Here is a 14,067-nt window from a genome sequence, read left to right on the forward strand (position 1 = left end):
TGCAGTGTCAGTATGGTTTAGTGTATGTCATTTATAGATCATGATGACTCCTGAAGACCACAGGTGAACCAGTAGTCAGGGAAAGAGAACTGAGGTACTTCCCAATACTGGGGACTGAAAAGACAGGAACAAGAGAATGGGCTCCATCCAGTCTACTCAAGATCATGGTTCCAAAGTCTCTAAACTAATGAAGGTAAGTAAGCAGTTTAGAATTCAACAAAGGATAATGTATTAAATCACTCAAAGCTTCCAACCTTTTTATATCAGATCCCCTAAAAAGTGAGTCAGTCAGGGTCAGCTTCTCCACTATTGGTCCCTTGAGGTTCATGGTGATCCCTGTACTAGTTAGCATTAAAACTGCAACCAAGCAAAAGGACACAGAGCTCTCTGTGCATAAAAAGAGGAGACCTTTTAAAAATCTTGAAGCTGAACAGTTTTTACTTGAAATAACATTAGGTTATATTCCCGATTTCAGCATTTTCTCTCCGTTCCTCCATTTGTCCATAAACACACGGATTTCCTTTGCTTTCTCCCAGGACAAGAAGTGAACACTGGACAAAACTGCCTCTATCTGTGCTTGGGAGGGAGACTAAATCAACTTATTTCCTAGTGAGTCATCAGTATTGTGAACTAAGAGTGGGGTACCGGGGTCTTCAAGACCTCTGTGACGAAGATGAACAGTCAGAGGACTTTATATTCTACAAAAATCTGATTATCTCAGTGATCAGCTCTATGGTCCTATCCTGCACTTATTATGATCGATAAAGCCTCTTTGCCTTTTCTAATTTTGAATTGAAAAGGAAAAGACTGGTCCTCCAAATCTTTGCAGCCCTGTTCTAATCCCCCAGTGAAAGAAAAAGGTGATTGTATGCTCCAATGCACAGCCATACTATTCTGATCAGGTGTTACACTATTTAGTGCATCCCAATGCTGGGATCAGAAAAAACCCAATGTGCATCAGCAGCACATAAAATGCCTTAGTAAAAGGCAAATCTGATTATGTCAATCATCCATTTAAAATCTTCCAGGAACTTCCCACTGCTCAGATCCAACCGCCTCGTATTCTCCAGCCAGGGCTCTCGGCATGCCCACCATGCCACTTCATGCTCTGCAGAACTGAACTTCCTGCATGCCCAGAATGAACAGTTTATTCTCATGACATTTTGCTCTTGTAACGTGCTTCCCTCCTCTGAGCCTGGCTTTGCTGGCTAGTGTCTGTTTATCCCAAAAGTCTCAGCTTTGATATCACTTCTAGAAAACCTTTCTTCAGGGAGCCTATCAAAAGCCTAATAAGGGTGCCCAAGTATGTCCATGTCTTGAGGAACCTGTGAATATGTCACAATGCAAAGGTGAATTAAAGTAACAGAACTAAGTTCACTACTCAGCTGACCTTGAGATGGGGAGATTAGCCTGGATTATTCAGGTGAGTTTCATATAATCACAAGGTTCCTTAGAAGCAAGGGAGGAGAGTCAGAGATGTGATGACAGAAACAAGAGGTCTCAGTGATGCTGACTTTGAAGACAGAGGAAGAGACCATGAGCCAAGGCACGCAGGCAACCTCTAGAAGCTAGAAAAGGCAGGGAAACAGATTTTCCCCTAGAGCCTCCAGAAGGAACACAGCCCTGCCAATGCCTCAATTTGGGCCTAGGGAGACCCACCTTGAACTTCTGATGTCCGAAACTGGAAGATAGACTTGTGGTGATTTGGCAGAGCAGCAACCAACAACTAAATTCATAGCCCCTCAGAGCAGTGGTGTAGCTCCTGCATGTCCCTCAGGCAGCCTAGCTCTGCCACAGTTTACAGGACGCAGTTAGGTTTCGGGTTCGCCCACCAGAGTCTTGTCCGCCACTGCCATGCCTGTAACCAGGAGCTCAGCGAGTGTGTCCTGAGTAAATGGTGACCAGTCATCTCTACCTCCAAACGGAGTCAAGCTGATTCTCCCAATCTGCAGTACCGTTACTCTATTTTTTGCCAGTCCTATAATGCTACCTACAATATTCAAATCTGATCTAGTTTCCAGGCCTGTTTTAAGTGTTTGCTAAATTTTTGGCTCATTCTGATTTTTCCCCAATGACACCCAACTCTATTATACATTAAAATTGTACTATATCTTATGGTTTCAGTTATATGAGTGTTAAATTCCAAATTAGGAATAAAGATCCCTGAAGATGAAATGCATGGGATAATACAAAATAACTTAGAAATCTGAGGAGTTTTATTCAAATGTGGAATATTACTGTCACCACAAATTTGCATTTTATCTGAGATCATATAGTAGTGCTGAGCTCTCCAAAGGGACATCACTCTTTCATGGCTAAGAAAAATAATGCTTACAGCTCTTCTTGCCTTTTGGAGGGAAAAACAAGTATATGCACTAAGAGTGATTAAACCTGTCCTTGGATATTTTCTACAATATGTGAACCTTGACTGGATCCTGGTTTGAGGGGGGAAGGAAGAGGGGAATCTTCAGTAGACATTTTGGCACCAAAAGGGAAAATATGAATATGGATCCCTTTTAGTCAAGAAAGTTATTAATTTTTTTAGATATGATAATGGTATTGTGGTTACAAAGGAGAATGTCTTTAAGAGATGCATGATTTAGTATCAGGAGTGAAGGGCCATGAGGTCTGCAGTTTATTTTCAAATGGTTCATTAACAAAATATTTGCATATATGGCAAGATAAAGCAAATCTGTCAAAAATCTTAACAGTTGTTAAATCTAAGTGCTGACTATATGGATGATCATCATACTAGCCTTTTAACTTTTCTACATTAGACACTTTTATAATAAAAAGCTAGGAAAAAATTCAAAACTAAACAATACACTGGGTATACAAATATCTTATAAACCTATCAAGAAAAGAAAATATTGAATACAAAATTCAAGGTATGGTTAGCCATGTGCCTAAGGGGTTCCTTGTATCATGATACTTTCATACCGATACTATATTTATTTATAACAATTTTATAAGTAGTACCACCACCTGTAGAATTCCAGGGGACACCATCTACATTAAGCCCTACATGAATGGTGTCCCAGAGTTGTTCAAAGACAACACAGAAACAGTTCATGTACAAACACAGTAAGTAGGTGAAAAGAAAATAAAAACCAAAACCCTGAAAGAGACAGGAGTCCAATTTTGTTTTCCAGATCTGGATTTCTGCATTTCAAGGTAAAATGTTAAGCCCCCGGTAGGCTTAATAAACATTTGCTGCCCCACAGCACCACACTGTCTTCACATAACCTGCTTGGAATAGAAATGTGGCATTGAGCCCAATCTTAACTGCCACGGTTTGGTCCCACCTGGGCCAGACAGATGAAGAAGTCAGATTGGCTTCATCAGACCTACATAAAGCTCTTAAACAGCTGGCCATGGATCCTGGCAAATAAAGGGAATTGCAAGCATAGCCAGGAACAGAAAAGTATCGCTGGTTCCCTAACCACCACATTAGCAAAAAGGAACTTGAAATTTCTATAGCTAGGAGCTCCTCACATTGGACTGGACTCTTGTTTCTCCCTTTCGGTGCATTTCAATTTTATATTTAAAAGAAAGTTCACAACACTGATAGTTCTGAGTCTTAAGCAAACAAACATTCAACGACATGACATGAAAAACAACTTTGACCTCTCCCCGTGGATAAGAAAATTAGTAAATGCTTAGAAAAATAACTAAACTTGGCATGTGACCAACAACCAATGGATTGCTAATGAAATTAGTTCCTTTTCTGGAGTCACTCAAAATGTGATGTCATTCTCATTAAATAGGTTCTGAAACATTTCCCAACTAAATGAATCAAAGTATAAACAGCTACAAAATAAAAACAAATGATTTCTTCTCCTAATCAATCACAAAATAAGTGTGGAAACACTAAAAACTATTTTGTGTGAGTTAAATCCAGGTGCTGGAGTAAAATCACAGAATTATAGATTTTGAGCTAAAAGATTCTAACCAAATTCAGAAAGGCCATATTAGTTCAAAAATCACAGAAAGTAGTAAGAGTAAAAAAGTTCCTAAGTAAATATTTTAATTAATTTTTAAATTTAGGGCCACATACCTAATTTCTCCTTTATGTTTTTTTAGACAGAAAATTTAGGGTAAATCCTAGGTCTTAACACTGTGTGACCTTGGGAAAGGAATTTAGCTTTGCTCAAGGCTATTTCCCTTGTCTACACAATTGTTAAGAGATTGAAATAGGCATTATGTACAAGTGAGTATTTTGCAAACTATGATTACTTTACTACCTTTATTCCATACGATTGAAGTCCACAGTCCAAGAAATCAGTACATTCTACAATTAGTTGTTGAGCAACAGACAAATCCTGGCCTCACCCCTTTTTCAAAGGTACAAAGAGCCACAAAAAAGGTGACATTTAATCAGAACCCCAAACAGGCATCCAACAAGTATTTACTAAATGCACAGAAGGAAGCCAAGCCTCACAAAATACATCTGTATACAAATTCTTAAGTGACATACTTTCCTTATACTAAATCAAAACCTGTATTTTTTTAAAAAGACATTCCCAACCACAAAACAGTTAAAGAAAAACAAGCAGAAAAAACCTTTGTATTTAGCTGTGCTAACCATGAAGAAACAGAGGAAAGTCTGCTTTACAAAAATGCACATATATAAACATGAAGGATAATCATACTTTACATGTATACATCTTAATTTTTCTGTAGGAGATAATTTTCCAGAGTATTACTTTAAATTGTGCTACATTTCCCTAGGACATCTGTGCCAAACAAAATATTGTTTGCCTCAAAAAGTCCACTGCAGTACACATCCAAAGCCTGATATAGCTGAGGACATCCTATGGTCAAATTTCTCAAAATATTAAGAAAATAAACTGTTGAAAGTCAAGATCACAAACAATAAGGAAAAACTCATATGGGATGTCCCAAGAATAGAACACATCATTTAAAGGTATGAGAACAAACTACCCACCCTCACCTCCACATAGTTTACTACCTACATTAACATGACTTTAAAATGTGACTGTCGGGGCGCCTGGGTGGCTCAGTCGGTTGAGCAGCCGACTTCGGCCCAGGTCATGATCTCGCGGTCCGTGAGTTTGAGCCCCGCGTCAGGTTCTGTGCTGACAGCTCAGAGCCTGGAGCCTGTTTCGGATTCTATGTCTCCCTCTCTCTGACCCTCCCCTGTTCATGCTCTGTCTCTCTCTGTCTCAAAAATAAATAAACGTTAAAAAATAAATAAAATAAAATAAAATAAAATAAAATAAAATAAAATAAAATAAAATAAAATAAAATAAAATAAAATAAAATAAAATAAAATAAAATAAAATAAAATAAATAAAAAAATAAAATAAAATAAAATAAAATAAAATAAAATAAAATAAAATAAAATAAAATAAAATAAAATGTGACTGCCTACATTAGCAAAACTTTACTATTCCTGACACTTAATCTACAGTTCACTGTTCACCAAAAGACCTTCTGAAAGACACATTAACTCTTTAATGGGAAGCATCAACAAGTTTCTTCCTAAGATTCTTTGAACCCTTGCCTTAAAATCCTTGTGTGGCTACTGCCAACAACCCCAAACTGTTATTTGTGATCTTTACTCAGTCCCAAACAAGTCCTTGCATTGAAAGACCTGCATTAAGCCAAACTTCCGATTCTCACTAAAATCCAACCTTACCTTTCCCACTCCAGGACTCTGTCAAAGCTCTGTTCAGGTGCTGTTCTCCCTCAACATGGGAACCCATAAACTCACCTTTGTCTTAGTCTTATTAATTCGTAGGTTGGTAATATTTGGGAAGCCTGCATTCAAAATATGTTGTTAAATAAAACGAATATGCTGCAAATGATAATAGAACCATGAACAATTATTTAGGTAGTAATACTGACTAATAATTGATCAACAACTGGGGAGTATCAATCTCAACAGTATTCTAGATGTCTAGATCTAAATACTAGTATTTATTAACAGCCTAGATTTAAATGAAAAAAAAAGAAAAAGAAAAAATGTTTATTACACCTACAGGTGATCCTAAGACAAACCCATCATGAAGTGTGGCAAAATGATGAATTTATAGAAACACAAGTTCCAAAACTAAAAATTAAAAAAAACAAAACAACAACTATAGTTGTTTATGAAAGAAACTACACACATCTGAAATAGGGAAGGACAGAAATTAACTGACCAGATCGTTTCACCCTCAACCTCACAAACCAAAATCTGTACCAAGGTAGCAGCCCTACCTTGTCTCCCAGCCCTCTATTCCACATGTGCCCCTCTTTACTAGCCATGACTTCCATGTGCACCCCTCTCTCTCACTTTGGTCTAGGAAATCAGCTCTTAGCTTGATTTCCAACTGCTCAATCCATCCAGAGCTTCAATAATCTACTTTGGTCTTCAGTCCACTTCCCTGCCTACCCTAACGTGTGGTCAGCCACTTCAATCTGGCCTCGATGATTTGCTCATTCCGTTGGCATTCCTGACCTGGCATTCCCAGGCTGAAATCACACTCAGCGCCTTTCTTATTCTCAGCTATTGAATGGGGGCTACTCCTAACACATATATAACTGTTGTGAGGTGCAAGTAAGGTAAGACGTTATAGGGGCCAAGAGCAGGCAGCCCCAAGATGAGCCACTCTGGCGGGAAGATTATTTTTTATTAAAAGCAATCAAAACCCAGCAGATTCAGAAAAAGTTCTTTGCCTCCCCCCACTCCAACTGCCTAAAAAGAATTTAGATAGAAGGAAGCCCTGCTCCAGGTAGAGAGCTATCACCATAGATAGCTACATTATACTATGAACTAGGTATGATACAGAGGAGCCGAGCAAGGCCTGTTTGATCAAAGTCCTCCATGTCCTATTGTTTCTCAGAGGCCCAGCAAACATTTGTTTGCCAACATTTTCTTTTCTTCATCTTCCTGTGAACTGTATTTCTTCCCTCTGAAACTCCAGATCCCTACTCCCTTTCTCTTTATACACCCCCTTCTCCTTACATACCTCATGTTGCCTGTCTTTGGAATTTCCATGTCTGTCTTGCTTCCCTGGACATATAAAATTAAATTTTATTTTCTCCCATTAATCTTTTTTTTAAGATTTATTTATTTATTTATGAAAGGGTTAGCATGCAAGCAGTGGAGGGACAGAAAGAGAGAGGGAGAGAGAATCCCAAGAAGGCTCCACACTATCAGTGCATAGAGGAATGCAGGGCTCAACCCCACGAATCGTGAGATCATGACCTGAGCCATAGTCCGATGCGTCACCAACTGAGCCACCCAGGTGCTCCTCCCACTAATCTGTCTTGTGTCAATTTCATTCTTAGTCCAGCTAGAAGGAAAGTCTTCCTCCTCAATAATGTAAAAGTACTCTGTGAACTCTAAACCAGTCTACAAGTATCAACTATTATGACTATTACTACTACTGACTTAAGAACTATGCTAATTTGGTACAAATAACAAATTTGTGTTATTTTAGTTCAACTGAATCATCTTTTTATAGAACTTTTTTAATGTTTATTCATTTTTGAGAGAGAGAAAGAGAGAGTACGAGCAAGGCAGGGGCAGAGAGAGAGGGAGACACAGAATCCAAAGCTGGCTCCAGGCTCTGAGCTGTCAGCAGAGTTCCATGCAGGGCTCAAATTCACCAACCTCTTGACCTGGGCCGAAGTTGGACACTTAACTGACTGGATCACCCAGGTGCCCCTCAACTGAATCTTCACTGGTGATAATTCTATTGGTTGCCTCTTGGTCGTTTCATATCATACTCTCTAAAATAAACTCCCAACAGGTCCTAGTCAGCAAGGACTTCTAATTCCAGCTCTGCTGCTTGCTCTAGGTTATTCTGGGCAATAACAACCACACTCTAGAGCAAGTTTATTATCTATATTATAAGTATATTATGTATATATAGATTGGGTTGAACTAAATTGTTTCTAAAATCCCTTGAAGCTATATGGTTCTCAGACCCTACTTTACTGAGAAAAGTGAAAGCATCAAACATTTTAATCTACTCTCTTCTGCTTTTCAAAATGTTTTTGCATCCACCCTCCATTCCTTCTTTCCTTTCCCTGGATACTCTAATCTGTATTCTTCACACCCATCTGTTTCCTTTTTTCTAAAGCCTGCCCATCCTCATCAGCATCTTGACTCTCATTTGACTTCTTTCATACAAATACCTATCTTCCCTCCTTTGAAAAAGGAGATTTTTTTAATTAAAATTTTTTTAATGTTTGTTTATTTTTGAGAGAGAGAGAGCACAAGCAGGGGAGGGGCAGAGAGAGGGGGACAGAGGGTCTGAAGCGGGCTCTGTGCTGACAGCAGACAGCCGGATGTGGGACTCAAACTCACAAACTGCAAGATCATGACCTTAGCTGAAGTCTGACACTAAACCGACTGAGTTATCCAGGTGCCCCTGAAAAAGGAGATTTTCATTTGAATGTCTTCTCTAACTGCTATCCTGTATGCCCCTTCAATGGCACTTTCTAACAATAACCACCAGTACTCTACCTCTCAACCTAAAACCTAAAACCTAGCTTCAACCTAAAACCTAGCTTCTAGGACCTTCTGCTAAACTCTCTGTTCCATGCCTCCCCTTCATTCCTAAATACTATTGATGATATCCCTCCTTGAGCCCCCAGGACCTCATTATCTTGGTTCCCTTCCTATATATACAACTCTGCTCTATACATGGGCACCTCCCAAGGTTCTGTTTTCAGTTTTCTCCCCTCTTATATTCTAATCAAAAGCTGACATTTCCAGACCCGAACTTTTCATTTCAGTTTCCATCACTACCTTGAATCACCTCTATTTTATTTATTTATTTATTTTATTTTTTTTTTTGGTAATGTTTATTTATTTTTGCGACAGAGAGCATGAGCAGGGGAGGGGCAGAAAGAGAGGGAAACACAGACTCCGAAGCAGGCTCCAGGCTCCAAGGTGTCAGCCCAGAGCCTGACGTGGGGCTCGAACTCACAAGCCGTGAGATCATAACCTGAGCTGAGGTTGGATGCTCAACCGACTGAGCCACCCAGGCGCCCCGAATCACCTCTATTTTAGAGAATGACGAACCTTGCACAACCCAATCCACTCATGCCAACTCCCAACCTGCAAAACTACTCCCAAAGTTTTGCTTCTTCCCCTAAAGCCTCTTAAGTTATGGATCAAAGTGTACCTGCCAGCAGGTTCTTCCTGTATTACTCTTAACTCTGATCACCCTAGTCTAGGTCCCACAATCATTATCTAAAATATACTTTCTCTCTCAACCCTTATTTCCCTGCCCCTACCAGATCTACTACAAGCCCTGTCATTTCACATCTATCACATTTGCAATACACGCCTATCTGGCTTCTTTGCAACAGGTATCTCCTGTTTCTAATGCTTTTTCCAGGCTGCTGCTGCAGTGATTAGCTAATGCCTCTGCAAAAACCCTGCAGTTACTTCCCAGAGTCCATAAAATAAAGCCTAACCTCCTTCACAAGACTTTCAAGCTCCCAGCTGCACCTCCCAAACATACACAGTTTATGTTCCAGGATCATCAACTATTTCCAGTTCTCAGTGCCTGCAACGCTGACTCAAGAAAAAGTTTCCTCATGCCCTCTGCCTAGAATGCCCTGCCCCAATGCTTGCACACCTGGTGCGTCCCCAGGCATCTTTTCATTCCAGGCTCAACCCTCATCTCCTCTTTAAAGCTCTTCCAGTTGTCCCATGGAGAGTGCAACTATGCCCTCTGTGCTCGCAATTAGCCTTGTTCAGATTTATAATAAATCTAACTCATGTGTCTGCTGGGAGGTTCCTTGAGGGGGCGGTCTTGTCATCTTTTAAGTATTACTCCAGTATTTTAACAACTGGAAACACTCCCCTGCAGGTAAGACACACTTTTTCACTTGCTAACTCTCTGGAGCACAGATCCTTCTCCCAGCATGTCTCCAGGTCCTGAACAATGAGAAAGTCATGTTAACAACACCATTACAAATGGCTTAGGGGTGTACTGTAACAGCAGAATATAATAATACTTCATTACTTCCCCAAGAGTTCAGCCTTTACTTCAACTTGAACAGAGAAAAGACTTATAACAGTTTAAATAGACCAAATATTAACCCGCCTCTGATGTGCAAGCTGTTTTTAAAACAGCCCTTGACCTGGAAAGACAGGTGCATTCAAGCATACACCCTGATAATAAAGAACAAATAGAGGATAGAGTTCAATGTCTTAGGGCTTGCCCAGTCAAGAGTTCCTTGTGATAAACTCTAAAAGTGCAGCAGTATTTTAGACAGTTTGAAAATGCTCATCCTTGCCTAAGGAATCTTGACAGAATGGGTTGCATATGGCAACATCTACTCTCAAAAAACAAAATCCAGCTGGGTACATATTAATGAAAACCAATAGTGCAGTGTTTATAAATAAATAAGTGAGTATGCAGTAAGGTAACCCAGTCATAGATAGAGACAACAGTTCTAATGATCAAATCAAACCACAGTAGTTTCCATTTTAAATACATTAGGGTGTTAAGAAACTAAATTAATTTGAAAGTTATTTTATGCATGGCTTCCTGAACATGTTTTCTTTTATTAAAAGCTTGTTAGCTTATGCTGGTTAAGGAAGTCAACATGGCGAAGCTGGTATTTCCTTGATTCTAAACTATACCAGTGCTAAAACAAAACAAATCCCAACCTAATTAATTCTATTTTTGGTCTAGTTTCCAAGGCAGTTTTCACAGACTATTCTCAGCCCACTGTTTCTAGCTTTGTAACACCAACCTTCAGTAACTGAAAACTGTTATATTTTGTGTAATTCCTTGACACATACGTTCTATCACAGGCTCTCTACCTGCTATCAAAGGTAGAAAATAAAAAGATCTGTCATCCCACTGATTCTAAGGTTTCATTCCTAAAATCACTGTTAAAGTTATTATTTCATGATATCCTGTGATGTTCCTACCAGGGCCTTGTAACTTGGGTTACATCAAGTTCACCAACATCAAGTTGCAGGTGGAACCCTCCACAAATCAGAACTGCCCAGTGGGTCTCAGCAACAGGACAAACCAGAAGAAAGGGTATCAGGAAACACTTCTACTTCCAAAAGGCCACTGATTTGACCTTGGGCAATCCATTTATTTCACTTCTGTAATTCAAACTGCGATGCTTGCTTCTAAAAAAGAATGCCTCTAGGAATAGTTCAAGAGCTTTGAGCTTCTAAAATACAATGGAATTGTCTAAACAGATTTTGGGAAGCAATCTATTCTCTGGCCCAATTTCCTAAACCACCTAGTCTAAAAGGTCATAAAAGTGCTTTGTTTTCCCAAAATTCCTACTTGGACCACTGTATTAAGGACTACGCTGAGCTTTGACTCTTTTGCTACCTTTAAATAGAATGCGAGTTAAAAGTCCTCATGAATTACCATATCAGGTCAAATGAAATCCACTAGAAGAGCTGCACTGTCTTGGGACTCTAAAGAAGCTGGAGGATTACAACCGTGTCACGAGTATGATACACACCCCCCCAACACCCCCCCCCCTCCCAATCTATCATGCAGAGAAAGGGCACAGGAAACGAAACAGTGCTAATGGAGGAGCTCAACAGGCCAAGCCTCCAGCGCCAGGATCCAATGACATGTTAGAGACGAAGGTGCACGTCTTAACTTTAGTCCTTCCTAAGTTTGTTCCCCTATCGAGAAGAGGTGTTAGGTGGCAGCTACTAGAAATCTGCACCTCCTAAGGTGGCAGGTTCCAGCTAACTCCAGCGTCGGCTTCAGACGCCACGAAGGGGAACTGGCACGGGAAGAAACTAAATTGTAGTCAAGTCGAATCATCCAGCTATCCTGGGCAGCGGTCGTGGCCATCCTGGGAAACGCACCGGCTCTGGCGTCCGGGTTCCCGACCCCACTGGAGGAAGGAGAAAATACTGCCAGGCTGGAGGAAGGCGCAGCGGGCAGCCTGCAGCTTCCCCACACATTCCTCGGGCCCCACCCTTGCTCCCAGGTGTCCCGGCCCAAACCAGGACCCAACCCGTGCGCAGGTGTGCGCCTCTCGCGGCTCCACTTACTTTGTCACTGGTGCTCTCGGTTTCGTGGTCGCCGCCAGCCGCCTCTCCCTCGCGGGGTGGCGGCGCCACCGCTCCCCCGGGGCCAGGGCAGCCTCCCCGGTGCCTCAGCTCCAACATCTCCCGCTCCCGCGCGGCCGTGGCGGCCTCCTCCAGCGCCCCGAAACCCGAAACGCGCGCGGCGTCTCACTGACGGGCTGCTCGGCTACCCCGCAGCCGCGCACTCGACGTCCGGCAGAGCCGCGGCCACTAACACGCCCCCACCATGGAGGCACCGCCGCCGCGTCGGGTCACCCCCAAAACGGCATCAACGAGCGAGCGCTCGAGGCCGCCTCCAGCGAGCGCGGCGCCGGCGGAGAGACGAGCGCCGGGGGCCGGGGTCGGGCTCGGGGCACCGGGCCCGAGCGGAGGAGGCGGGGACGCGGCGGAGCACGGCAGCCGGTTGCCAGGTGCGCGTCTCCACGCAGAGGCCCAGGTGGGAGGAGAAGAAGGGGCGGGGAGGGAAGGAGGAAGCGTGACCCGCTTTAGCACTCCATCGGACGCCAGCCGCCTCAGCCCGGGCGCTCCCCGCCCCGCCCCCGGACTCAGGAGGCTGCTGGTCCCGGCCCCCCTACACCTTTTCTCCGGGTTCCTGCCTCCCGCAGCCAGGTCACGCGCCGCAGGCCCCGCCCCGCCCCGCCCCTCTGCGCTGCACTGCGGTTCCCACAGCCCCGCCTCCGTGGCGGAGAGGTGACGTCACGGCCTCCTCCCCCCCCCCCGCCCCCCCGCCACGGCTCCACCCTGGTCTCTGCACGCACACAGGTGGAGGCCACGAGAAAAGGTGGGAGCCCTGCGGACTGGAGAAAAGGGGAGGGGCGGGGAGGTGGAGGAGAGACGAGCACACTGATTAGAAAGAGGGAGGAGTTGAGACCTTGGAGACCTCGTCTTCGAGCAACCGGGAGGGCTGGAAGAACAACTCGAAGACGCCTGGTAAATATTGACAGCACTATGCACTACCGCCTTCCAATGACCAGGGTCCCATCAGCCCCGCACACCACGGCGTGTCGGAGCCCCAGAGGCGTCCAGAAGCGGAAACTTGTCTGGCAGGATGGACTCGTTGACTTCGCGGCATTCTAGCCTGGTGTCATCACCTTGAAAATAGATGCTGAGAGATGCATTTACGCCGCTGGGCGTCCCAGGATGGACTGGCCCGTTTCAGTCACAAACCCAAGCTCTGTCTCCGAGGACCTCGAATATTGGATCTAACAAAATTCCCTGCCTAGGGTCTGAAGAGAGAACCCAGACCCTAAAACGCCGCAGGGCGCAGTTACCAGCCAGCTAATCTGTAAGCAGTCCTGGACCTTGGGCTGCTAAAGTTGGAACAGGAAGGGCACAAGATCCGCATTAATTCCGTTCCAAATCCAGTTAGAAGGTGATTAGTTTTCTTGACATGTATCCACCACCTGGTTGTTACTGACAGGCTGACAAATGGCGCGGGGGGGGGGGGGAGGCGGGGGGGAGAGACAGGCCATCACACAAACGGAACAACGTTCAAGAAAACATCCTTAACAGAAATAAATAATATAAATTTCTCAAGGTCGTTACTGACATGTTGAAAATAAGTAGCTGTTGTTCTGAAAATTTAATAAGAAGCAAAACCAAAAAGTCAAAGTAGAATGCATTAAAAACCAGAGCACAAGGACATCATTTTGTTTCGCCAAACAAATCTCGAAAGCTCTGAGTTCAGATTGGGTCATCATATTTTCAAAAGGATGTAGAGAAATCAGACTTATGAGAGGGGAAACAAAAATAATAAAATATATGAAAAAAGTCCTTTGAGTGATAGACGTGGTGTGGTTTTCTTCAAGGAACAGAGCTATGGGGTGACTAGGTTAATCAACTGTCCGCCATTTCTCTGGAGGACCAGAAATGAAGGACTGTGTGCTTGTCAAGAACATAGGGTTGAAGAGGCTGCTGAAGACAGCAGTGAAGTTTCCATCTTTGGCTCCTTCACCCTACCCAGCAAAAAGGGGCATTAGAATGCTTCACTGGTCCATTCTAGCTTTCATGGAAGT

At 43.0% G+C, this 14,067-nt stretch overlaps 1 protein-coding gene across 1 annotated transcript in view; it reads right to left on the reverse strand.

The window, feature by feature from the left end:
* The window catches only part of CDS1 (CDP-diacylglycerol synthase 1), a 72,182-nt gene extending 59,539 nt beyond the window's left edge, over window positions 1-12,643 (reverse strand). The window contains exon 1 of the mRNA XM_043572270.1: window positions 12,017-12,643. Within this exon, the coding sequence (XP_043428205.1) occupies window positions 12,017-12,133 (117 nt within the window). The 5' untranslated portion in view covers window positions 12,134-12,643. The remainder of the gene's footprint in view (window positions 1-12,016) is intronic.
* Between the last annotated feature and the right edge of the window lie 1,424 nt (window positions 12,644-14,067).

The sequence above is a fragment of the Prionailurus bengalensis genome, chromosome B1 (genome assembly GCF_016509475.1).
Source record: "Prionailurus bengalensis isolate Pbe53 chromosome B1, Fcat_Pben_1.1_paternal_pri, whole genome shotgun sequence".
Lineage (NCBI taxonomy): Eukaryota > Metazoa > Chordata > Mammalia > Carnivora > Felidae > Prionailurus > Prionailurus bengalensis.